A 25,266-nucleotide genomic window follows, 5' to 3' on the forward strand; every position below is an offset into this window, starting at 1 on the left:
AGGGTGCTTGTCAAAGGTCAAACTTTGACAAGCAAAAAGACACAAGAATAGAGGAAGAAAATACTTTGTGAACAGATATAGCTGGTTTTTTTGTAAATAACAGCTAAAACACATGCTGAAAGTAAGTGAACTTTTTTCCCCTTAAGACTCCCACCCCAATACTTAGGTAACAAACATAAAATCAACTCTTTTCCCTGGGGTTATTTTAACGGCTACAGATACTGTTTTAGCAGGTACATTTGCTCATACAAACATACATATTTATTTCTATATTGATCTACTTAAATGTGTTCTACTATATTACCCTACTTAATAACGTGGTGGGTTGACCCTGGCTGGATGCCAGGTACCTACCAAAGCTGCTCTATCACTCCCCTCTGCAACTGGACAGGGGAGAAAAAGTACAATAAAAGGTTCATGAGTTGAGATAAAGACAGGGAGAGATCACTCACCAATTATCACAGTCAAAACAGACTCGACTTGAGGAAAATAAATTGAATTTATATTACCAATCAAAACCAGGGCAGGATAATGAGAAGTAAAATATATCTTAAAAACACCTTCCACCCACACCTCCCTCCTTTCCCAGGTTTACTTCCTCCCGACCAGCAGTGCAGGGAGACGGGAATGGGGGATATGGTCAGTTCATCACACGTTATTCCTGCTGCTGCTCAGGGAGAAGAGTCCTTCCCCTGCTTCAGCATAGGGTCCCTCCCGTGGGAGACAGCTCTCCATTAACTTCTCCAGTGTCAGTCCTTCCCATGGGCTGCAGTTCTTCATGAACTGCTGCAGAGTGGGTCCTTTTCCATGGGGTGCAGTCCTTCAAGTACAGCCTGCTCCAGAGTGGGTCCCACACAGGGTCACAAGTCCTACCAGCAAACATGCCACAACACGCAGGACCCTGCTCCAGCATGGACTTCCCACAGGGTCACAGCCTTCTTTTGGGCATCCGCCTGCTCTGGCATTGACCCCCATAGGCTGCAAGGGCACAGCTGCCTCACCAGGGTCTCAGCATGGGCTGCAGGGGAATCTCAGCTCCAGTGCCTGAAGTACCTCCTGCCCCTCCTTCTGCACAAATAAACGTGTATTTGTATGTATTTTGTGTATATTTCTGCTTTAATTCTTTGGACAAATATAATAAACATTTTGGAGAATGCAACAGAAATGGGTACTTCTATACCAAATATCCTTTCTGATAGCTTTCATCTCCTAAACCAGAAAAACAAATCCTTTCATCGAGAGGAATATAACATAGCAAACACTATGCTGACGCCCCAGATGCATGAGAGTACAATTTACACTACCATCTTTTTAAGCTACTCTACAGTCTGGCACCAGAGTCAGTGTGACACTCTGCTAAACACTGAGATGAGTGCTGTGGCAGTCTGGGGCAGGTTAAAACCTATGCTCTTCCTTCCACGTGCTCTTCTGAAAAAGTCAAAATTAATTATTTTGTGAACTGAGTTGAATCTTGCCAACCTTAACTCTGTAAATCAGACACATCCATTTGAGATGGCTGGGGTTGTACAGAAGGCTACTACAGACCATCAAAATGGCACGAAGATCAGTAAAATACTGCTCAAGCCCTTGCCTAACCATGAGATTTTAAAAGTACACAGATGATGTTGAAACAGAATACAAAAATACAAAACAATGTCTGGCCACAGGTCTTTGGTTAAGCAGTTCCTCTCACAGGGATGCTCACAATGGCAATAAAAACATCGACGTTTTCCACATGTGTCAGAAACTCTCTGTAGGCTGCAGTATGCATCATCAGCTACCTGCTGCTTTCCTGCCTAATACACAGTGGATGTCAAACATTTTTTCAGTGACCACCAGATTCTTGAACTGTCTTGCACAAGAAGTTACTACCCTATAAAAGGACAAAGAAATTAGAATGAATTCTAAATTAACTATAGATAAAAATCCCATCTTTTGGAAGTATGCAGTATTAAACTGCTTATTTTAGCAGCAATATTTTAAAAGCTGAAACAAAAGAATATTTGCTGACTATTAAATCTTTTACAAGCTAAATGTTCTACCCCTGGCTTATAGACTTCATTCCATGTATTTCTGTGTCAAAATCTGTCAAACATTTTTCCCTCAATGTTTATTTTCTGCATTTTTCCAGAGTCTATTCATAGCAATCACCTTCCCAGAGGTCAAATGACATATTTATATATGGGTCATTTAGCACAGCATTATTACAAATATAGCATATGGTCACTGGGTAACATTTTTGCCTAATCATAAGAATTGGATTTTAGTCTTCATTCCCCATCTTCCTATGAATGTAATCCATACAATAAAACTAGAGCTAAATAATTAACACAAACAATAGTCTGTGCAATATACTGTGGTTTAATGTGCATTAAAATGCTCACTACACAAGAGTTCGGTAGGGTTTTCTCTCTGTAGTAATCAACAGTTACTGCACTTTTTTTCTAGGCCTAAGAAGAACACAGATTGCTGTGATTAACAATTTTATTAACTTTAATTACACATTTTTAATTATAATTTTTTTAAAGTACCAAACCTTTTGAAAAATTTGTGCAATTTAGAAGAGCAACTGAAAATGTGAAACAGATTTTGTAAACATTGGCATGTGATGCAGGCAAAGTGAGCTAGTAAACATGAGTAGCATGTACCGAGTTCCCTGGATACCTCTTTCTTTATTAATATCTGTCCATGACACACTTGGCACTGTGTCCTTTCCCCACTCATATCTCAGCTGCAGACCTTCTATCCATGAAAATTATTTTCATCAGTTTGTCTAAGTCAATGTCCCTGTGGGCACAACCAACCCACAGACGTTCTCATACAGCAGCTGCCAGCAAAACAGCATTGGTGACCATGACTGGTAGGTTGTTATTTCTCTGAATGTTTGCAGGCACAAAAGGTCCTGCATGCACCCACATCTTCTGATTTGCACACAAAGTTCTGCTCATGGGGACAGCACCAAAAAGTATTCAAGGTGTAACATCTTCCCTCTTTGTTACAGACAAAACCAGGTAATCTGAGAAAGCTATGGAGTATTTAGCATTTCAGACAAGAGGTCCATTTATACTCTGTATAATCTCAGAAGATAAGGGTGTATGTCTCAATGTATATGTCTCTAACACAGATAGCTGGATGGCTGTGGAGCCAAGAAAGGACTGTTGGCAATAACAGACAAGAACTGTTGGTAAAAACCAAGGATTGTTGGCACTAACACAGTGTGAGAAAGAACAAGATGTGGCTGGAGAAGGGGCCATGCAGAGGTAGAGAAGCGCTTTTCAAGGACAAACATTGTTGTTCCAGTTTCTGGAGCACAACCGAGCACAGCACAAGTACAGGAGTGAGGCCAAGAAATGGGCAGGGATTATAGGGGGATCAAGACCACCCAAGACCCTTCCCTTCCCCCTTTCCCTTTCCCTTTCTCTTTCTTCGTTTTCATCATATCCCTTCATCCAAAATCCATGACCATACAGAGTAGGTCAGCAACTAACACAACAGCTTTTTGTCGACTCCCTGACTTCTGACCTTCTGCTCAACCACAGCATTTATGAATCTTGGGTACTCCCTTCCCCTCAAGTGTGCGGTGCCACATATGAGGATGCGGCTTGGGCTCTAAGAATGCAATTATACAGCCTATTTCTGAAAAGATATCCAGGTCCATAAAGTAAATTAACAGCTCTCTGGTCTAATGAGGACACATCCAAGTCTTAATAAGGAGCCTCACCGCACCTGGGGGGAGGCTGTAAACAGGCGGGGGTCAGCCGAGCCCACCAGCGGGACGGAGGGGGGGGGGCGGGGGGCGCCCACCGCAGGGCCGGTAGTGGTACGCTCCGCCGGCGGGACTGAGTTTCCCGCCTTCGGGGGCGCGCGGCTTCCCCTCAGGTGCCTGAGGGGGCGCGGGGTGAGCGGGGATCGGGAAATGACGGGAACGCCTGACGTGCCTGGTACTGAATAATTGCTACATTCAGTTAATATCTACATATTTCTCTCTCTATGTATGTTTCACTGCCACATGCAGCGAAAAAATGAAAACTTAAATTTCCAAACGGGATCAGCAGCTACAATAGTTTTAAAAGTGATACTGGGAAAGCATGGATAGCAAGGCGTCAAAGAGGCATTGAAGGAAGGTGTCACTTTTACAGCAGTCAAACCCACAATTTAAATCTTTAATTTTTCCCTCAGTGACATAAATGTCATCATTCAAAACAGGAGTGGGAGGCTTAACAAAAATGCCTTTGGAAGACATCACATGTATAATAGTAATATGCACGAAAATAACAGTGATGAGTTTTCCTGCTGGAAAAATACAAGATTAATAGTACAACATTATTTTTAATTTACTGTTCCAGTTCAGCAGGAGTTCTGTACCCAGTGGTGCTGTTGTCAAGTGCTGAGCACATCCTGTCTTCCGAGAAAACAAGTGATGCCATAGAATAAGGAAACACACAAACAAAAGAGCGCAACACGGCAGCTCCCTGAACTGCATCCTCTGTCAAAATGTGGAGAGTGGAACACAGTTTTTAAGAATATAATGGAAAAAATGGTGATTGACAAATATAAGATGTTGACCATGATAAGGATAGGAAAAGTCAGGGCTTGACATTTGTAGCGTACATTTAGATTATCAACTAACAGAGTATTAAGATGTATAATGGTTTTAAAACTTGATACATATTTGAATACATTTTTAAACACATATTTACATATAATATAAATACAATAAAAACAATATAAATACATTTAAATACATATTTTAAAACCCCAGTTTAACAAATCATTGCATTGTAGTATGTTACAAGTCATTAGGATTACTAATTCATTTTTAAAAACCCAAAACCCCATTAATTTTACTAAGAAGCATTAATTTTTTTAGGTTTACTATATTCTGAAAAACTGTTAATTTAAAAATCTGAACTTTGGCTTATGATTTAGTTTTAGTCTCACTGAGGAAACAGTGGGCACAAGGGAAAAAAGCCACACAGGAGCAATATCTTACTGCTTCATTAAAGAACTTACATACATATAAAAGCTTGTAAATATTGAATGACTGACAGAATAATTCAGTTGTGTAATTTTGGTGCCTGCTTAGTGTTGTGCATTTACCTATTTCTGCCTAACTGTACTGCAAGTATTTCTGTCTGGAAATCTATTCAGTTTAAGGGTAGTGAACACATTTTAACTTCTGGTTCATCTCTCTGATTGCATTTTTTTTGTTATTTGTAAAAACGCTGTTCACACATTAGCACATAGAAGTGATGATTTTGATTGGACCACATGGTTTACTGGTATTGGAACTCTTGTCTCATGGAGCCTGATGTTGACAGATAGTTTGAATATTTTATATGCATTCATATTGTGTATTTCAGATCCATCTTGCAAATATATGTTGAAGACTCTGTAAGTAGCATTATAAAAATAGGGGTTGTGTTAAAAATCTGGAACTATATCGGTGCCTTTCAAAATACTGTCTTTTTATTCTGCAGCAAGGTTTATGTGTTGCAGGGTCTATTACTGATTGAACACTTGTTTATAAGAAAATATGTCAGTACCTTTAAACTTGAGTAGTTATCTATCAGAGCATCTACACAGGTAAAAGATGCTGCATTAATATGTGCCCGGTGCATTATTCTGTCTATGGAAGTGGATCCAGGTTAATTTTTTGATTGCAGCAAAATTTCCAAGTTCAACTACTGTCAGTTTGGCAGATTTTGTTTGGGCTTTCTGACATTCATTGTATTTCCTAGAAATGCAAGATCCTAAATAGGCTGAAGTTTAGCTTCAATGCAAAAGTAGTTTTAGTTTTTTAAGAGTCTTCTTTGTTCTGCTTACATTTTTGCCTAAGAATTTACATAGTATGAATGAGAAATATACTAATTTATAGATCTATTTTTTTATATATATAGTGATCATTTGATTATATGGTCCAGACATAAATGAATCATAGTGATTAAGAAACTATGAAGAAAAACACTGTGGTGAACCTTGATAAACTTTTAGATGACTTCTCAGAGATAGAAAAGGTAAGTGAAGAAGGTAAAAAATCTTGAGATTGCCATCTATAGTTATTGTGTGATGTTTCCAAAAACTTTTTGAGTGAAAATTTCTTTAAGTGGTATCAGTTTATTGTTATGCCTTGTAATACCAACTTTGTTTGGACAAATATTTGTATTGATGGTATCTTGGAGTCATCAGAGTGAATTCTGTGAAGTTTGAGAAGCCTTTGCTTCTGTGCTAGAATTTTAATCATCCAGAAGCCAGTTTGCCTTCTCAGGAAGAGTGTGGAAGACGGTGTCGAAGATAACAGTATTACCCAGCTTTCATAGAATCACAGAATCATTTGTGCTGGAAGGGACCTTAAAGACCACCTTGTTCCAACCCCCTTCTGTAGGCAGGGACATCTCTCACTAGACCAGGTGGTCAGAAATTGTTCCTTGTTCTACAAAAATATCATTGTCTTATGAGGAGCATGGATTCTTGGATTCCATACGCATTGAGCTTCCTTTATCTTATATGTGTGCCATTTCTGCAAAGGTCAACCCACTGAGGAAAATCAGTACCATGTTTCTTTTTAGAATGATGTTGATCAGTTTCCTGCTGATTTCCTGGTCAGCAAATCCGTACTAGAAGCAATATAAAAGGGGCACCTGAAATAAATTTAGCATTTCTCTTGGAATAAATGTATTATACCAGTTCCTATTCCCACCCACAGTTCAAGCCGTTGCTCTGCAAGAGCACTGACAGCCTCATATGCAAGGCAGTAGAAAGAACCTTGAAGACGATTGATCCAGACTCTGGGCTACAGAATTGAGAGGAAAATAGTTTATAAGTCATGATGTAAGTCAGCATTCTTAGTTCTGCAGGGTAAACTTGGAATAGTACAGGATATCAAGTCTAGCATCATTCCTCTCTATAAAGGAATTTCCTGAATGGGAAATAATACAGGCTTGTGACTGCAGTATTGTGGAACTGTTAAATTTTTTATTCACTTAAAACTCACAACTTTACATGTTAATATAATGTTAGTCTTTTCCCAATTTTCTAGAAAATATCAGAAATTAATGAAGCAAATAACCTACTGATTCATCAGTTGGAAAAATGTAACAGATTGCTAACATTAAGCCAATCAAAGGAGGAATCAATAAAAGAGGGTAAGTTTTTTTTTTAGAAAGGTATGATTTTTGCATATATTCAAGAAGTTCTGAAAAATATTTCCATTATTTTCAGCCATAAAAAAAACCATAGCAAGTATCTAAGATACTGTGGGAAAAGCAGTACTGCCTAATCTTGAGTCATGTAATGAAATCCATCTCATAGTAAATATTCATATTCATATTCATATTCATATTCATATTATGAGGAGTCAAACTGTTCAATGGAAGCTAATAAAATGTCATTTACCATTTAGAGATGGGAATTAGAAGTCTATAATCATAATTAAAAAGCTGTGAAACAAAGGAGGAATTACAGAGAAAACTATAAAATGAAGATTTGTTGTATTCTAGAATTGTTTTCAGATGAGTATTTGAAATGAGAAACAATATCTAGTGCTTAGCATGGATTTATGGTTGGTAATACTTCTGTAGTTTGTAAAGTAGCTGAAAGGTGCATCTTTTTGTAGGACTTTCATCTCTGGGAAGTCAGCCTGCTAAAAGTTAGGAAACAGGATAGAAATAAACTTAGTTGCACATAGGAGTGAGATTGCCAGTTGGGTTTTACTTAAATCTTCACTGCAACTTGGATAATTTAGCATAATCAGAAACTGAGTGTTGAAATTGAGCTATTGAGTGAATGAAGTTTGGTTATGATGATAATCTCTTCAGATATACCAAAAAACTCATGATAAATGATGACCGGTAGCAGCGCATATGGGAGGCATTTTGTATAAAAAATTGTTGATTTTAGTTGTCTGCTTCTCAGGAATGATCTTGGTGTCCTCTGAACAGTTCTCTAAAAATATTCATATTCTCTTAAAATATCAGTAGACAAAGAAGCAAACACAGTGGTAGGCATGATTATGGAAGAAAAAAATAAGCATTGTGACTCTGTAAGGTCTGTGATTTTCATGTCCTATTCTGGTCCACACATCTCAAACATAGCAGAACTAGAAAAGGTAACAGAGAAGGAGGCAAGACTTGGTATGGTCAGGGAGGAGCAAGGTAAAAGGTCACTTTGTTACTCCTGTAACAAAGACCATGGATGTAGGGGCTTAACCATGCAAAACCCGCTCCCCCTGTGCCCATGCAGGGCTGGCCCAGTGAGGATTGCCACGGTCAGCCAAAAGTCTACATTACCAAAGAAGTCTGTAGTGATGGGAGTGGCTCAGGAGACTGAGTCAGAATGGGGTTCAGAAATGGTAACAAAGGCCAGACACAGCCCAAGGATCACTACTTGGTCCCAAGTGATGAGGCAGGTCTGATACCAAGCCAGGAAATCACTCCCTAGGTCATGACCAGGGTCTGGTGGCTGCCACACAACTGCAGCATAGGCCAAGGGCAAAAGCCTCAGTTTACAATCAGCTCCCAAGGGAAGGAGGGGCATCCATTTTGAATCTGCTGCCAGCTTTTTTCAATGTCACCATCTATACTCTTTCTAAGATGGCCTTGTGCCCAGCCAAACACCCCGAAGGTGCATGGGGGAAAATGCACCTGGGGCTTTCACAGTTTTCAAATATCTGAAGGAAGACTTTGGTTGACTAGGAACTTTTCATCTTTATGCTGGCAGTAGTTACCTGAACAGATTGCAGTTGTGAGAACGGCTTTTATAGAGTAGTATTGCCAATTGTGGCTTGTAAAAAATATTTCTCCTAGCCTTATTTCCCAAGCTGTTTCCTGGAACCAAACTCAGCCACAGTTCCTGAAATATCTTTTGAAAATTGGTCCAAAGGCAACAGAAATTGCTTACAGCAGAGGAGCAGGAAGAAAGAGTGATGTGGAAGAAAAGGCTGATGCTCCACCTACACTGAAGGGTTTGTGGCTACTAGTGGTAGTGGGGTGTAGGAGGTGGAATTTTATCCTGGCTGAAGAGCATTTTGTTTTAAGAAACAATAACAACAAAAAAAACTCAGCATTTCACACCCCAAGAAATCTCCAACAAGTGAGAACCTGAAGACTCCTTGATATCCTTGCCAAAAGTCTTTCCCTAGAACTGTTTAAGGTAAAAGAAGATTGGAAATTCTGAAGGAAATGCAAAGGAAGAAAGAAAACAACTAAAGTTCAAGGCAGAGGGCAGTGAAACACCCAAGATAAGGTGGGAAAAGAAAAGCAGCTTGGCCAGTGTATACACACTCTGAGAGGTCATAAATTAACTTTATTTTCTCTTGATACATTCTTTGCTAAACAAAGATAAGATTCAAAACAACATTTTTTGTTTTGTGTAAATCATTGCAAGTCCATTTAAGACAGGTACAAGTCTGGCATCCTTGTTTTCTGCTCCTAAACCTTTTCTCTGGTGGCTAAATAGACTCCTGTGCTGCTACAGTCCTGAATTTATTCCACTGTAGTTTTCTAAAAGAAAGCATTCACATTTTTGTCTATGATGCACTTAAGGAGGTTCTATTTAGCATCTTCATGGTTGGGTATTTGTTTATTTAGTGTTTCTAAGGTGTCAGAGGAAAAGGTAGTTGATGTAATTGCCCTATAAAAAATAAATTATAAATGCAGATGAGCAGTTGTGATGTTCAGTCTTTCTGCATGTAGGCAGTATTCCTTACAGGGAAGGAACTACACAGAATCCATAGCAGATGCTATGCCAGTGATCCACAAAGCTGCAAACATTTAGCAAAATTCTGATTCTTTTCCGTAATATAGGCAAGCACAAGTTGTGGGCTCCCAGGAATTTTTTCCAGTCACAACTGTAATTACATATGGGATTTGCCAAGATATGTCCTTCAAATATAAGAAGGATAAGCAGATATTCTTTGGACTGAACGAAGGAGTGGGCTACATTTAAATAGCTGTGATTATTTTTAAAGACTAGCTGCTGCTCTAGTGTTGACTCAGGTGTCTTTCTGAGTTTATTTCCATACATTTTCAAATGGGAGGAAATTTGTAGTAGAACTAGTTGGTACAAACGGGCATGCTAATGTAGTCATTCCGACTTTGAATAGGATTTTTCCACTTTTGATCCAGCACGGGAACTGAGAGGCAGGCAGTGTTTCTGTGCTGCTTGTGCTCCCTCTACTGTTTTGTTTTTTTTTTTGGGGGGGTTTTTTTTGGTTTTTTTTTTTTTTTGGAAGCACGGAACAGGAGAAGGTATCTGGCTAACATACTCGTCTGCATGAACAGCAGACTCGATGGAAGAATAGGCTAACGGTCAAAAAGACTCAGCAGAAAATTGAATCTGTTAGCTGGGATCTTAATTCCTCTTCCTCACTCCATTATTTGTAACGTAATCTTTAATTATAAGATAGACAGTTTTCCAAAGGGCTTTAGTCTAATGAGACCAGTAACTGTTATTTAGCAAACTTCTACATGTTGTGGAAATTAAAAGCAACTTAAGAAATGCAGTGATACTCTGGAAAAAGAAGTTTTAAAAGTAAGCAACCTCAGCTGTAGAGCCCCCAGTGTTCCCAGTCTTGGACTGTTTTGTGACTTTACTGATAAATTTACAATGAAAGTAAGGGATAAATGTTGTATATAATGAAAAACAAATCCTATATTACACGAAGTACGTATGGTATTTAAATATTAAAAATACAGTTTAAAAAATAAAATTATGAAATACAAGTATATAAACTGATAAGAGCTTGCATGTATAACTATGTTGTATAAAATGAGATAATGGAGATATAGCACATATTCTGAATTTCTCAAAGTTTATGTTGAGCCAAAAGATGAATGTTATATGCATCAAGAAAAGGGTAAAAAAGGATGAGAGACTGCAATGAGTGGATACCCTTAGTCTTGTTAAAAAGAATATTGGCAAGGAAATACTGTCAGGAAAGTAAGTCTCAGTTTTATTAAATACATCAAATTGCTGGAAGGTTGATATGGAAAACTTCTAATGTTGCCCAGAAAACAAAAAGATACTTGTTTTCTGACTAGAAACAAAAATGTAATAGTTTTATGAAATTGTTTGTATTGCTTCATAAAATTGATTTTAATCTATCATCAAACTAAAAGCTAAAATTAAGCAGTAACTATGTATTGATAATCTGATTTATTTCCACAGTCAGTAAGAAGACTTAGAGTAATAGTGACCCAAAATTATTATAAAATATTTGATAAAATTTTGCAAAAAAAATGTAAATTTGTGAAGACACTATTCAAAAATACTGGATCTTTTATTTCTTTCAGAATGCAGCACTCTACAGAATGTGGTAAAGGGTCTCACACAAACTATTGAAAACCAGTGTAATGTGAAAGGTAAAGACAAAAAATGTTATTATATACATGCTGTACTGTAATTTCAAATGAGCAGGCATTTAATTTTTTGTTTGCATTTACTGATTTTTGTCAGACACAGAAACTTACTGGCAGACAAATAGAAACAAAAAAAAAGTGTCTAAAATCAATCTTTCACAGTAATAAATGCCTATTGCCATTATCCTACTTAGAAACTACCTCAGGGAGGTTATTTTAATCAATATGTTGGGCTTTAAATTCATTTCATCATAACAAAGGCAATTTTAAAATAGGTGAGAAAGTATCATTCAGCCGTTGGATTGTAGACTATTCAAGTGTTTATGTACAGTTTTTATCACTTTGTTAAACCAAAGTGTCTTAATCTTCAGTATAATGTTATTAAATGTTATTGCTGTTATCCACATATACTTGACAACTACTCATTTTTACTTGAAAATAAAATATATAAATACTTGCTGTATCTTTATACTACAGCTCAGCAGTACACCATGAAGTTAATTTTATGACCATTACGTGTTCAAGATATATTAGCGTATATATTAATAAACCTCTAACACTGGAAGTATAAAGAAGTTTTTAATACTCAAACTGACATTAATAATAAAAAAAAATTACCTATTTTCTCTAAATCCTGTATTTGCATACTGTCTTCTAGTTTTTGGGAAACAAGTACTTCAAAATTGCATCTTCCAATTTTAAACTGTTGTAGCCATGATGATAGCCTTTAATTTTCTGAGTCAAAGGACCTTACAGCTAGATTTTCTTGAAGACATAATTTATCAGAAGGCTAAAGATGGTTCTAAATAGTAATACCAGGCAAATATTATGATTAAACTATGATTTTTCTTGATAAAAAATGGAAACTGATGGTATATAGTTCTGTAATGATGGTTATAATGTCTACAAAAAAAGTTCCTTAATGTTCAGCCAAGTCAAAAAATGCAAGTAATTTCCTTATTCTGCTTTCATGCTGATGAAATTGTCAAAATGTACTTTTTAGTGTACTATATATTTTTTATTTCTGCAGATGAAAATGATAGACTGAAGGGTACCATTCACATCTTGGAAGATAAATTAAAGACTTGTGAAGAGGTATGTCACAAATTATCACTCTTTAGATAGAGGAGTAATACTGCATCCCTATTGTGTTGTATATCTTTTTATTCTTGGGTTTGCTATTGATGCTCTTATTGTTGCTCTTCCCTTAATGTTTATCATGTGTGAAAAGAGGAGGGGTGTTCTCATGACAGTACCCATATGAGAAGATGTTAGAAGAACTAAGAGGTTAAAACTACCTTGGTGCTCAGAACTTGGGCTAAATCTAAGATGCACTTGGGGTTTTTTTAGCTGTGCTTAGCTTTAAATTCAACTTTACTGTCACAATTCTAATCCCTTGCATTAAAACAATTTTTTGTGTGGAAATAAGGTTTTGGCATTGAAGATGCCTGGTTGTGCTGCCAGAGAATCAGAAATGGTCTGAATTTTGTCTAGTTTATTCAGGAATAAATACTACAAAGATAATAGGTCTCTGCTTCTTTTCCATATCTCATAATAAATTCCATGTATGATCTCTCTACTTTTTATCTATGGCACTCATTTTTTCAAAGGAGGTAAAACCAGCAGGGCTGCTCATAGTTCTCTGTGTGAAGAGTGCAGATCTGTTACCTGTTTAGGATTAGCAATCTCACTGATGATTTCCTTTGCTTGTGTTTGTACTACAATTTAAAATTAAGTATTTATACCAATAGAACTGTTATCTTGACAGTTCAAGTAAAAAATGATTAATGCCTTCTGAAGGATGTGAGAAACTAGTATTCCACCCATTAAACACGTGTATGAGCACGGTGGGACTTCCTGGTGTTGTTCTGAAGGTACCTGACTATGTCCCCATATACTCTCATCCCAATCAGTGACTGCCTTTGTGAGTGCCTCCAGGCACTGCTTTGGTGAGTGGCAACCGGTCTTGTTAGAAGGCTGCAGTAACAACTTTGGAGTGAGCACCTCAACAGTGGCAGCTACAGACAATTCCTTGATAATTCTGGAGTAGTTACTGGAGTAAATTCATAATTGGCATGTTCAAACTTTGAGCATCACTACTGCTGGTATCACTGATGTGTCTACTGCTACCAGCATGAATTTGTGGAATCCTTGGTATAAGCAATACCAACAAAATTCATACTTGAATCATGCAATCCTGGAGTCAAAAATCCACAAAGATGAAACTGTAGTCCCTTAACTAACTGCATCATTGTGTCAGATCCTGGTCTGAGAAAAGGAATATTACCTCTCTGATGCCTTAGGTTTTAACTTTAATATTCTTCAAATCCTGTAGTGCTTAGTGTGTAACTCTGAAGTTTTTTGTAGCCTGTTAACTTCTACTCTCTCATGCCAGGCAGAGATAACAAAGCCTCTCCAGGCCTGCTCTTCAAGGACATCCAGACCGTCCTAGGCCCAAAATGTGTAAACCTAAAGCCTCTGAAAAGGGGGCAACCTGAGGGGAAATTACATCATTAAACTGAAGCTTTAATTGGAGAATTAACCCTGATGTGCTAAACCAAACCTTTAAAAGTGTGAAGAACTCGTGACCTGTCATCCGTCCTGGGGTCCATCTTGGCAGTAGTGTCTGGGCTCCCCAGGGTGTACTTTGAAGGCCTTTCAAATAAATACCTACCTTTATTCCCTTATTCTTGTCTAGTCTCTGTTTTAGGTGGCCTAGGTGGCCTCTTAAGGCATCATCTCCATTTGCCTGTTCTCCTAAGAAGTACAATTTCTAATTCTATATTAACAGATAGCTCTAATACAATAAAATCTGTTATGTTTTTCATCTGTGGACTTCAGCCAGACAGTGTAAGAAGTAACTGGGTGTTTAAATTTACAAGACTGAGGATAAAACAAGTACTGAATTATAGAGTATTGTACATTTTTGCATGATGGTTGTGTTTTGCAGAAGACTAAGAGCACAGAAACTGCAAGATCTTTATAAAATATTTTACATTCACAGGAGTATAAAGATCAAATTGAGAAACTCATGATAGAAATTAAAAACAAAGAGGAAGACCACAAATTAGAAATAACACAGTTGAATTGCGATATAAGGAAAAAATGTAAGTCCTCTGAAGACTGAATGCTTTAGCAATGGGTAAAACATACTGTAACCTGTAGAAGCCACGTTTCATCTAGGATAAGTTCCACTGCTTAGTGGAAACATGTCGACAGTAGAAGTGGGCCGTGTTTAATGGAATTTTATCTTAGCTGAAGAGAGCAGACAGTGGCAATGAAGCAATAGTACAGCAACACAGGATGAGCAGAAATTCCCAAACAGTTAGAACAAATGCTGGGAATCTGGGCCTAAAAATCTGAAGGAATGAAGTTTTGGGTTAAGTGTTGACTGGAACCTTGCTTTGAACTGTAAGCTAAACTGCTGTTAGAATGTTTTATCTGCGTTCAGGAGAGTAGGACAGTATTTTCACAAATAAATAATACTGCAATGAGAAAAAACTGACTTCAATATTCATTTTGTCCATTAGAGGCATAACCTTAAAAAGGAGGCTTTTTTGGTCATCCATATAGCTGAAAACAACAAGGAAAGTTTTTGTAACTTACGATGCTTTTTTAAAAAGACACCGTCTTACTGGGATGGGATGGTGTGGTTTTCATATAGTTTCAGTATGTTTTTTGCTTGAATGAAATTGTCTTACAGTAAAATGCTCGTGTTCAAGAAAGTTTCAATATTTGGAAAATTATGATAATTTTTATCAACATCTTCTATAATCATAATATTTGGTGTTACTGTGTTGCTAGTTGAAGCAAAAGAAATGGAGTTTAGAGAACAGAGAGAGAAAAAAGAACTGGAAATATTAGAACTAACTAGACAGCTGAAAATTCAAAATGAAGAGAAGCAGAATGAAATAATTAAACTGCAGATAGAGGTATGCATTACAAAGCTGACTTAAAGATGAACTGGGCATTGGGTAAACTTCAAAGAGACTGTGTAGTAAAAAACCCGTTAATTAGTACTTAACAAGGTAATATGATGGAATCTAGAAAACCTAATTATTTATTGTCTTTACAAAGATCAGTGGCAGGTGCTCCCTTCCACAATGGTAACTCACTCCTGCTCAGGAATCATGTTCCACCCACTGGATAAAGAGACTGAAGGTTGCTCTGTTCTTGTTACAAATTAAATTACTTTCAAACTCTTTCAGATTTTGAGCTATAAAAAAATTCAACCATGTTTTTCTGCTTAACTTTCTTGGTTTTAATTTCTGAATTCTGGGAATATATATATATATGTTTAAATAAAATTCCAACATAGATTTCTAGTCCTGCAGAGATTTAAGCCAGAGCACTCAATGAGCATTTAATTGCTCAGGTTTTAAACCACTCCCATTACAGAAAGAATTAAGGAAATACTTCAAACCCTTCACACATCAAAAAAGAAATAAGATGTGAAAGTGTTCAGGCTGAGTTATCCTTGGAACGTAAGAGAGGAATGATGACTTCAGAGGTTTTTAGCATCCTCCGTATTTTCTCCTGCAGATATGTGGCTGAGAAGCCTTCAATTTATTTTTTTTTCAGAAGTGTCTTTTTTATCTACATGGTTTTAGTTTATCATATTTGTACTAGTTTTGCTAAATTTTGAGACCTTTTAAGAAACATAATGGCATTCTTTTTTACATAAGCATAAGGAGCTTCATTTTTCTAGGATTAACTAGTAGAAAGGCTTACTGCTACTATGCTCAGGTAAAAAAGATGCAACTAATAAAAAGTGAAAGTTATACTTGATATATTTAATATACATTCTCCCCCCCCCCATTCATACTTACTGTTTTGTCTTTGCCTGATTCTTTCAGTTCAATGCTAAACTGGCAAGAGCTCAGGATAAAACCACCAAGTCATTTTCAGACGCTTCAGTCTTGCCACAAAGTATCTATCGAAGGGTAGGTGTTTTCACAACCTGTAGTACACAGATACGGAGTATGTTTCAGGGCACTTGAAGCAAGAGTTCCCTGGGGTTTCTCTGTGTGTTCTCCCCCCCACACCCCTCCCACCTCCAGACAATGGAATTTATAGAATCAAAGAAAAATTTAAGATAGAAAAGGCTTTTAGGATCATCAGCTCCAACTGTCATGGCTCTTGGCATATTGACACTGATGAGGGTAAGCAACAACAAAAAGCCACATGGGAGGTGGTTTAAGTACTGAATTGTTAACCTGGAAACTTAAGATAGAACTGACATAAATTACACTGATACAAACTGTGTAAATGCTTTTTTTGTTGTTGTTGTTGTAAACTTAAGATTTTGGGATGTCAAAAAAGCAGGATTCTATGGAAATAATTTTTGTAATTTTGTGATACGAAATACTGAGGAAAATATTCTGATTAGAATATTTCTTACTCGCAACAGCAAAACGTATCATTACATAATTTTATGTGATGTTTAAGAATGAAGCTTTTCCCTGAATTTTAACAGAAGCTGCAGCATCTCCAGGAAGAGAAAAACAAGGAAATTGAAGTTCTCCGAAACACCGTAAGAGACTTGGAGCAACGTCTTAACAAAGGTGAAGACCTGCCCTTCAAACGGAGGCGATTCTGAGCAAATTATATGAAGCATTTCAGTGTTTCAAACTGTGCATCTCAAAATGAACACAACACATGAAGGAAGTATTTTTTATTGAAAACACTCTTTTCAAACATTCCAAAGGCATGCATTCTGTGTTTACTCAGAGCTACTCTCTTGCTAATCACCATTCACAATAAAAAGACTCAGGTTTTGTAGGAGTAGTAATTTCCCTATTAAACCATCATTAATTATTGTGTATGCTTTCATAGCAGTTTTCTTTTTATGAACATTCTCTTCTTCATCCAGGAATCCTTCTAACAATGGATTTACTTCCATTCCATTAATCAAACATTAGCAATGCTAGGCTACAGACAGATTAGTTATACATGTTTAAGTGGTATATTATGTTAATAATTGATACAGATTTATCAAATTCAGCACTGTTATAAACAAAGATAAACATTACACCAAGATTAAACTTGTTTCATCCCACCATCTTTTTGATTCTGACACTAAGTCGTTAACACTACTTCTCACTTTAGGATGATGTTACTGATTTAGTAGGATTTTACAGGCTGTAGCAGTATGTATAAATGGAGCCTCTTACTGTATCTAAGCCATGAAAGTTAAGCATATAAATCTGTTATTTGAAAATAAAGCAGGTAATGTCTATGTATTACATTTCTCATGTGAAATTATTGTCACATTGTTTAGGAGTAAGTTTTGCTTGTACATGATTTGTATCCCCAGGTTAGAAAAAACACCAAACAACCTCAACTTTCAAATATGTTGTCTTAATAAAAAATGATTCATATATCTGTCTTGGTTATCTTCTGTTCTGGATTGCAAAACATCAGACAGGAGCCCCTAGGTCATAGTTTATGCTCCTGTCCTCACAAATGCAAGCAGAATGTTAGAAGAGAAACAAGAAAGACAAATTAATCAAGAATGCAGACACCTTCCCAGTGGAACTGAAAAACCAACTTTTTTAGGGGCCAATTAAATTCCTTTAAATCATGAAGCTTTTCACTGATGGAATTTGACAGGAATGCTATAATTCTAAGAACACTGCTCTAAAAACATACTTCTTCGCAATATTTTAACTCCACATACCTGTCAGTATAATTTTGAATTGGGGGCAATAAAAACATTTGATCTGTTTATTTTTCTGCTCTTGCAACTCTATGAATTGAGTTAGTGGGACTCCCTTGTTTCTGGAAGGTGCTTAGTTTGTTTTTCAGGATCAGTTTCTCACCTTTTCCTGTCACTGTCAGGTGTCACTGGTTTCACTTGCTCCTGCTGGTGAATGTCAGGCAGCAGAGAGCAGACGTCACTGTCAAGACTCAGTGATGTCCTCTGCTGCCAGCTGCCCATGTCACCTGCAGGAATTTGGTAGTGCTCCACGACACTGTCAAGTGACAGAATTCCCTAGCTCTTCAAACAAAAGGTGTCGACAATGACAGGATCAGCTACTAGAGGTTGAGTCTGATCCTGTCTGCCAGTTTCAAGTTAACTGGTTTTTACAGCTGTTTTTCCCTTTCTTTCGTAGTTTTTTATCTTGTGCAATTTCCACAATTCCTCCTGGAGGGACAGAGTCTACCGGCTCCTGACTACCTATCTGATCATGTCTGTGATGGCCAAAAACCCTGTGACGCCAGCTGCTGTGAGGATGACGTCTCTCAGTTTCAGAAGCAGCCTGGTGGTTCTCATGTTTGGGATCATGACTGCCCATGTGATGGTGGCGGTGGTGATGGTGGCGGCGGTGGTGTCCGTGTCTGCGCGGGTGGTGGGGATGGGAATGCTCTCCTGTCGGCTTGGGTTCTATCTCTCTCAGCTCTTCATCCGTCTTTTTAGTGATGTTTTCACATACAGCATCAATATCAGGTTCCTGAAAAACAGAGGCTTGCATTAAATACAGGGCACTGTATTTAATTAAACTAGTGGTAAAGTATTAATTATCTTGACATATTTGCAGAGCATGAAAGCCAGTTTTAAATTATTTGTGCTATTTTGCTGAAGAATGTATGAACATATCAAAAATAACCTTGTGTTGTCACACCACTGATAACCAGACAGGGCTATTCAGCACTTATAATTTTAGTAATTGCTAATAACAAATATTCTTTTTCTAGATGTCATATCTAACCTGTCTGGTCTACATTTAGCCAGAACGCTGCATGATGGGATCAAAAATCATTATTCTAATTGAACTTCAATGATTATGTATGTACATTTCTTGATAATCCTTAGAAGTATCTCTGATCTTTAATGATACATAAAAAACACCTACCCTTCTTTTAGAGCAGTAACTATAATTTGTCACCTTGTATTATCACTTTTTAAAAATAACTGTTGTAGACCGTGTTTAAATGCAAACTACAATAAATAGTAACGCAAATCAGCTTGAGTTTTATTCCTGGGTTTTTAAAAAAAATACTGTTTTTTTATTTACTTTATCTGTCCCACAAAACTAGAGTAGTTAATTGCTCACTACCTCTATATAGCTATACAAACAGAATTACCCTCCAAGACTGCATTTACATTTCTGACAATTATTTGCATTTCTATCACGGACAGGAATTCAGATTATCAAGCAGTCTATTACAAATTAAATCTAATTCACTTGGAAAAATGTTTAAAAGCTCTCTTTCAAGACGTGAAAATTCAAAATTGTACATTTTTGGATTAATCACACTGAAATTATTTTTTTAAATACCAGTCAAATCCAGTTTTTTCTTTTTTACTATACACAGAATGAGACAAGAAAATACCGTGTAAGAGCAGTTTCCACACTTGTTTTCACAGTATGCAATCTTAATAGATTCTTCTACATATTGAAAATGCAGGAAGGAGTAGGGCAGACCCAGATGATAGACTAGACGGCCGCATCTATGGAGACAAAGAACTGGATGGTTACAAATACCTGCAATCAAATCTCTCTTCTTATGACATCCCATTTTTGTTGCATCAATCCAGTCACACTGTACAGTCCCATGGGTAGTATTTCTGTCCAAGTTCACAGACAAATCCAGTATCTTCCTTACAAATGCTTGCCCGCTCACCTGCACTGGCCAGTAGGTGAGGCATGATTTCTGCTGATGCGGTTACTGCACTGCCAGAAGCCTCTCCTTTAGCGGCACTCAAGACTAGCAGAGGTGCACTCATTACAGACCCGTCGGGATAGTGAGGAGGGTTGTTTGGACAGTGATTGCTGCACCCTTACCAAGCGTTTTTAGACAACCTAACAGGTATTTTGATTGGAATGGGCACTGCTTTACTGATTTATTGGGCATGAGGGGATTGTTATGGAGCCTATCTGCCCCATGTCTGGACTTGGATGCTCTGATATGCACTTGACTACACAACTGGTCCACTCGAAGGAGCGGGAGTAAATGCAGAACCTGTGCACAGGGGCAGCATGTTCAGCCAACACACAGTCCCCTGGCCTTAGCCCCCTACATGTGTGGGTGCACCTCTAGGACCAGCAGCAGGCAAAGTCTTCCTTGCTGAGGCACAATAAGGACACACACTCCTAGAACCATAATGGATCATGGCCAGCCTAATGCTAAACCAATCCATAATGTACACATATCCTGTGTCAACAGCACAAAACTGGTCAACCTTTCAAATGCTGTGGGGCAAGCATCAGCTTTGGGGCCCCTCTGCAAAATAAACAGTGCCTTGTTCTGTTTGTTTATTGTATGACATCAGCCTTCCATACTTGGGCATATTTGCTGCTGTAACATTCAAGATCATTCCACTGCTAGTTTCATCCCACAAATCTAATGTGGCTAATCTGTTTAATTTCATCCCTTTCATTTAATTTCATTTAATTTCATTAAGCTTATTTATGGTTTACACAACTTGTAATGTTCAGTACAGTAATATAAAGTAACTAGAACAGACATGTTTCAAGTGTAGGATTTTTCAAGTATCTACCACCACATAAAAATTGAAAAATTGGGATTTCAGTTACAATTATTACCAGTGCTGCCAAAATATACATGTGCCAGCATCCTGTATCAAAAAGCTATTTTCTTCTGAAGTTTTAAATTTCACCTAGAGACTAATTTTTCCTTATGTCTACATGGCATTTTCAACAGGTCTCATCAAAATATTTCCATGAGATAAAAGATTCTACTTTTACATGCATGGATGTAATGAAGTTGTCTGAAATTAAAAACACTACAAAACCATGAACATGTTACCAAATTTTACACTCACTTATGTTCATTTAAATCCACAGTAATTATAAAGAAAAAAATATTTATTCCAAAATTACTTATGCTAAACCAAGACTTTACTTTTGTAGCTTTGTTTTTCCAGTAAATGCTAGCACCTTATTTAGTTCAACTTGGAAGTTGATCATGATGTCTTTTTTATTTGCGCATCAATGAAATAGAGATTTACAAAGCACTACTCAAAATATATGCAAATATTTTCCTGTGTTTCTCTGTAAGAACACACCTGTCATAGATGAGAAAGTCATCCTTGTTTCCATTTAAAGTAGTCCAGACATCATCTTGCTGCTCATCTTGCTGGTAGACAGCAATGTAGTCTGAAACACGTTCTTTTAGTAGGTGAAATTCCCTCCGGGATTGAGGTCCCTGATGGTTGACAACCACATACGAGATGTTGACCAATCCTTCATTCTCTAACTTTACTCGCAGGTCCTCCAAACTAGTGAGAATGTAAAGAAGCAAGACCATAAATCATTAGAGAACCATAATATTTGACACAAAAGTTACTATGCTCCATCTCACTTTTATTACAGCTCCATGATGTGGAGTTTTTTCCTTTTCATTTGTATCCTTCCTGTGGAATTGCTCTAGAAAACTTATTTTTCAGTTACAGGAAACAGTCTAGAACGTGGAAGATTCTTTAAAATTTTTCTGAAATGTAAGAACCAAACCCAACTACCTTGGAAGCCAAACGCAAAGCCCATTCTAACTTTGATGGCACCAGAGATTTACCGCTATGTTTTTAAATCCAATTCTTAATAAACTTGCAAGGCCTATTATAATATATAAGTTGTGCAGCCTAGAGGGGCAAACTAAAGTGTTCTAACTGTGACTAAAATCCAAACCTGAAACTGGTACAATGAGTTTTTAAGCCAAAATACTTTCACAATCCCTAAATGAATCAGAGATAAGGGCTTCATGCAATTCCTGCTTGCGTCAGCTCAAAATTATTTTATTACTATTGGTATTATCATGATAGCTAAGAAACTAGAGCATCAATGTCCCAGGTCTTGCATGAAAACCTAGCACTGATGACTCCCTTGAATGCTTCATCAATTTTTTGAAAGGCCAGTATTTACCTTAACATCTGGATTTTTTAAATATATGTAGGATCTCTGAACACAGGCTGAAAAGCCACATTAAAAGCACATGTTTTGATTTATTTGTTCCCTGACATATGTTATGTAAGAAATGAGTGATCGCAGCTCTCTAGTTCAGGTGATCTAGCCATGTCAGAGAATTGTGATGTTTCTTGGCTTCACCATCTTTGCTGCATTAATCATCTGTTGCTGTTTCTGTTAGGTGTGCATGTGGTTTTGGTTTCATTAATGTCAAGTTGATCACACTATTATGCTGTAAACATAATTTGGAGAAGACGATCTGTCAATCAGGAGTAGGTCAAGAGATAACGAATCTTATCCACTGGGAGGGAACCTTCTGCTGATAGTGAACCTGGTCACTGGGTCACACATGCAAGCTGTGATGGGGGCATTTGGGGCAGCTAGAGCTCATGGAGTGCATCTGTGGCAGGGCACACGTAGTATTCCCAGCAGGATAACAAAAATCAGGACGAGATTCACGCTTACCTGGAAGCCTGCTGCAGGCACAATGATCAGCTGGCCTGGAGGAGAGCCACCACTGTCACCGAGCCTCTGGAGTTCCACATTGGGTCCTCCTCCCCAATATGCCATTCTGGGGGCTCCAGGCAGTTCTGGATCTCTGTCCCTCCTCCAGGGAGGAGACAGAGGGCTAGAACTAGCCCCAGACCTGCCCACATGGCTGGGCTTTACCTGAAAAGAAAGAAAATAAACAAAGTAAGATCAATGCCTAAAGAAAGTTCAGACTCTGAAATTCCCACAAGAAAACACAGCAGCATATTGGCTCCATTTAATAAAAAACAAACAAACAAAAAAAGAAACAAATCCCTGTAAAAATAAATTTGAGTTCTTTGTTAACTGCTCAGTTTCTTTGGTTTTTCAGTGGAGTTCCTCTATAATAGAGGCAGGTGTTTTTCCTTTGTGGTGGTTGGGGGTTTTTGGGGTTTTTCTTTACTGTCGTTGAACAGCTGCAAAGTAAACATTCAAAATAATTTGAATTTTTTTAGTACTACTGATCAGACTAAGTTATTTCCTCTTCTTTGTAATTTCTTTTTAACCATTTTTAACACTTCAGTGATTCTAAAATGGCCTTGTTTCTTGTGTTTTGAAATCAATTATGGTAAATCAGTTTACTTCAGGAAGAATCTAGACCAGCTCACTTCAGATTCCAGAGTAATTCCATCATCTTAGAAGTACATGCACCAACAGTGGGTTTCAGTACGCAGTAAGTACTACAGACCATAGCAAAAAAAATAACTTTAAAAAACTTCAAAACTTTTACAAGTCAGTCTGGAGTATTTGGATCCCACTGAGAAAAACCTGTGAAGAAGTCAAGCACTAGAAACAATTTTGCAAAAACCAGAAATAAAAACTGAATTTCAGGATTCCTCAGATCTTACAGAATTTCATATCATACTTAGTCCAGTTAATATTTATGAAAATCAAAGCATATAAGAAATTGTCTAATTACCTTTTCCTTTTATTCCATTAACATCTCAATTTTGGCTTAAGGGCCCATTATTGAGGAATATTTAAAATTCTAAATGTGTAAAATTATAAAGCTGCTCCCCAACACATCCTAGATTGTGGAATTGTATAACTTCACTTACATCAAAGTCTGACAGTGAACACAGAATAGTTTGGAAACAGTAAGTTATGATAAATAAGATCTGCTCCATCCATCTTGTCATATCCTAAAAAAAATTAGTAATAATTTAATTTTTAAAACAAGAGCCATTTGTTGCTTTATTTGTGAAATCCAGCTGTCCCTGATGTTTCTTTCCTTACGTTCTAGGTAAAGCACTTTGAAGACTAAACTGTGGTCCAGTATATACCAGGACAGCCTTTTTTCCACTCTTTCCACACATCAGGAAAGCTGCTTGTCTTTATATCCACTATAAACACATGAAACTCTCATGACATTTTGATATCCTTTCTTGCCTTCTGCAGCACTGGCATGCAGTGCCCAGCAACAGCTGTCTGTCCTGTGAGCTGCAGGAGAGCTACATCCCGCCTTATACTTCTCCTCATATTTCAACTTTCCAGTTGGTTTCCAATGGAAATTTCCACAGTCAGCCTTTTCAGCCAAAGAAACAGGCAGACACTCTGCCAAATCTTAAGTCATGAAGCTCTTTCATAGCAAACCCAGCACACTTACCCTTTCCTCCTCCCCCTTCTTGGCAGCTCTGCCCGGCTCCGCTGCAGAAGAAAACAGAGTGGGGAAAAGGGCTGTGGTATTTATATGGCTCTTGTTTATCTCACTTTGCAGATACGGTTCAAAGTTCAGGGAGCTTTTTCTGAACGACCCTGCAAGCAAAAAAAACCCCTTTAGCAAAAGTACCCAAAATACTTCTCCATTAACTAATCCCAAGTGGAAACCGTTTATCGTGCATAATAGCAAAGTATTTTTGCTATAATGACTTCAAATATCATGGTATGCAGTTTGTCAGTCACCCCAGGCAGCTGGAGGAAGTGGTACAGTCAGAGGAGGGGGATGGGCCGAGGAGTCATTATTTTCTGAACTCAGTGGTAACCACAGTGAGGGGGGGGGAAGGTACTTCCCTATTTACCAAAATGCTGAGCTAGCAGGTTTTCTCTCATATGCTTTATCTGATGTTTGCCTTGGAGAATGGTGTGCTCTGTCTGAGGGCATGTGCATACTGAGCTCCTTTGGCCCAGCTGCTCTTGATTATATCACTCCACTTGCAAACTTTTCTCTGTAGAACCTTCCAGTTCATCAATTTTGTTCAAACTTAGAGCCCAGAACGTCAGACATTTAAATCAATGTAGCTACTGGCAATAGGTACCTGAGCCTCTGTCTTTCGCTGTTATATTTTCTTAACCCCAGGATCAGATGGTTAAACTGTTTCCATACTCTCTTTCCTTAGTGATGGAATTGTTCATGCATGATGTGTTTTACTTGAAGAGCAGTTTGCTTTGCTTTGATTTCCTTCAATGTACATGTTACACATGTTTATGGGGAAATGAATGTTTTAAAAACATGG

General features: G+C 37.6%; 2 protein-coding genes across 2 annotated transcripts; one reads left to right on the forward strand and one right to left on the reverse strand.

The window, feature by feature from the left end:
- The first annotated feature begins 4,762 nt into the window (after nucleotides 1-4,762).
- On the forward strand, nucleotides 4,763-17,191 carry CCDC152 (coiled-coil domain containing 152). Its single transcript, XM_069002446.1, has 8 exons — nucleotides 4,763-6,017; nucleotides 7,040-7,145; nucleotides 11,292-11,360; nucleotides 12,388-12,452; nucleotides 14,362-14,464; nucleotides 15,162-15,289; nucleotides 16,214-16,300; nucleotides 16,834-17,191. The coding sequence occupies exons 1-8, from the start codon at nucleotides 5,955-5,957 to the stop codon at nucleotides 16,954-16,956; spliced, it is 744 nt and encodes a 247-aa protein (XP_068858547.1). The 5' UTR covers nucleotides 4,763-5,954; the 3' UTR covers nucleotides 16,957-17,191.
- Nucleotides 17,017-24,503, reverse strand: SELENOP (selenoprotein P). The gene is made up of 5 exons (XM_069002445.1): nucleotides 24,420-24,503; nucleotides 22,751-22,954; nucleotides 21,391-21,603; nucleotides 19,695-19,812; nucleotides 17,017-18,811 (listed from the first exon to the last, which is right to left on the reverse strand). The coding sequence occupies exons 2-5, from the start codon at nucleotides 22,939-22,941 to the stop codon at nucleotides 18,149-18,151; spliced, it is 1,185 nt and encodes a 394-aa protein (XP_068858546.1). The 5' UTR covers nucleotides 22,942-22,954; nucleotides 24,420-24,503; the 3' UTR covers nucleotides 17,017-18,148.
- Between the last annotated feature and the right edge of the window lie 763 nt (nucleotides 24,504-25,266).

The sequence above is a fragment of the Aphelocoma coerulescens genome (genome assembly GCF_041296385.1).
Source record: "Aphelocoma coerulescens isolate FSJ_1873_10779 chromosome Z unlocalized genomic scaffold, UR_Acoe_1.0 ChrZ, whole genome shotgun sequence".
Classification (NCBI taxonomy): Eukaryota; Metazoa; Chordata; class Aves; order Passeriformes; family Corvidae; genus Aphelocoma; species Aphelocoma coerulescens.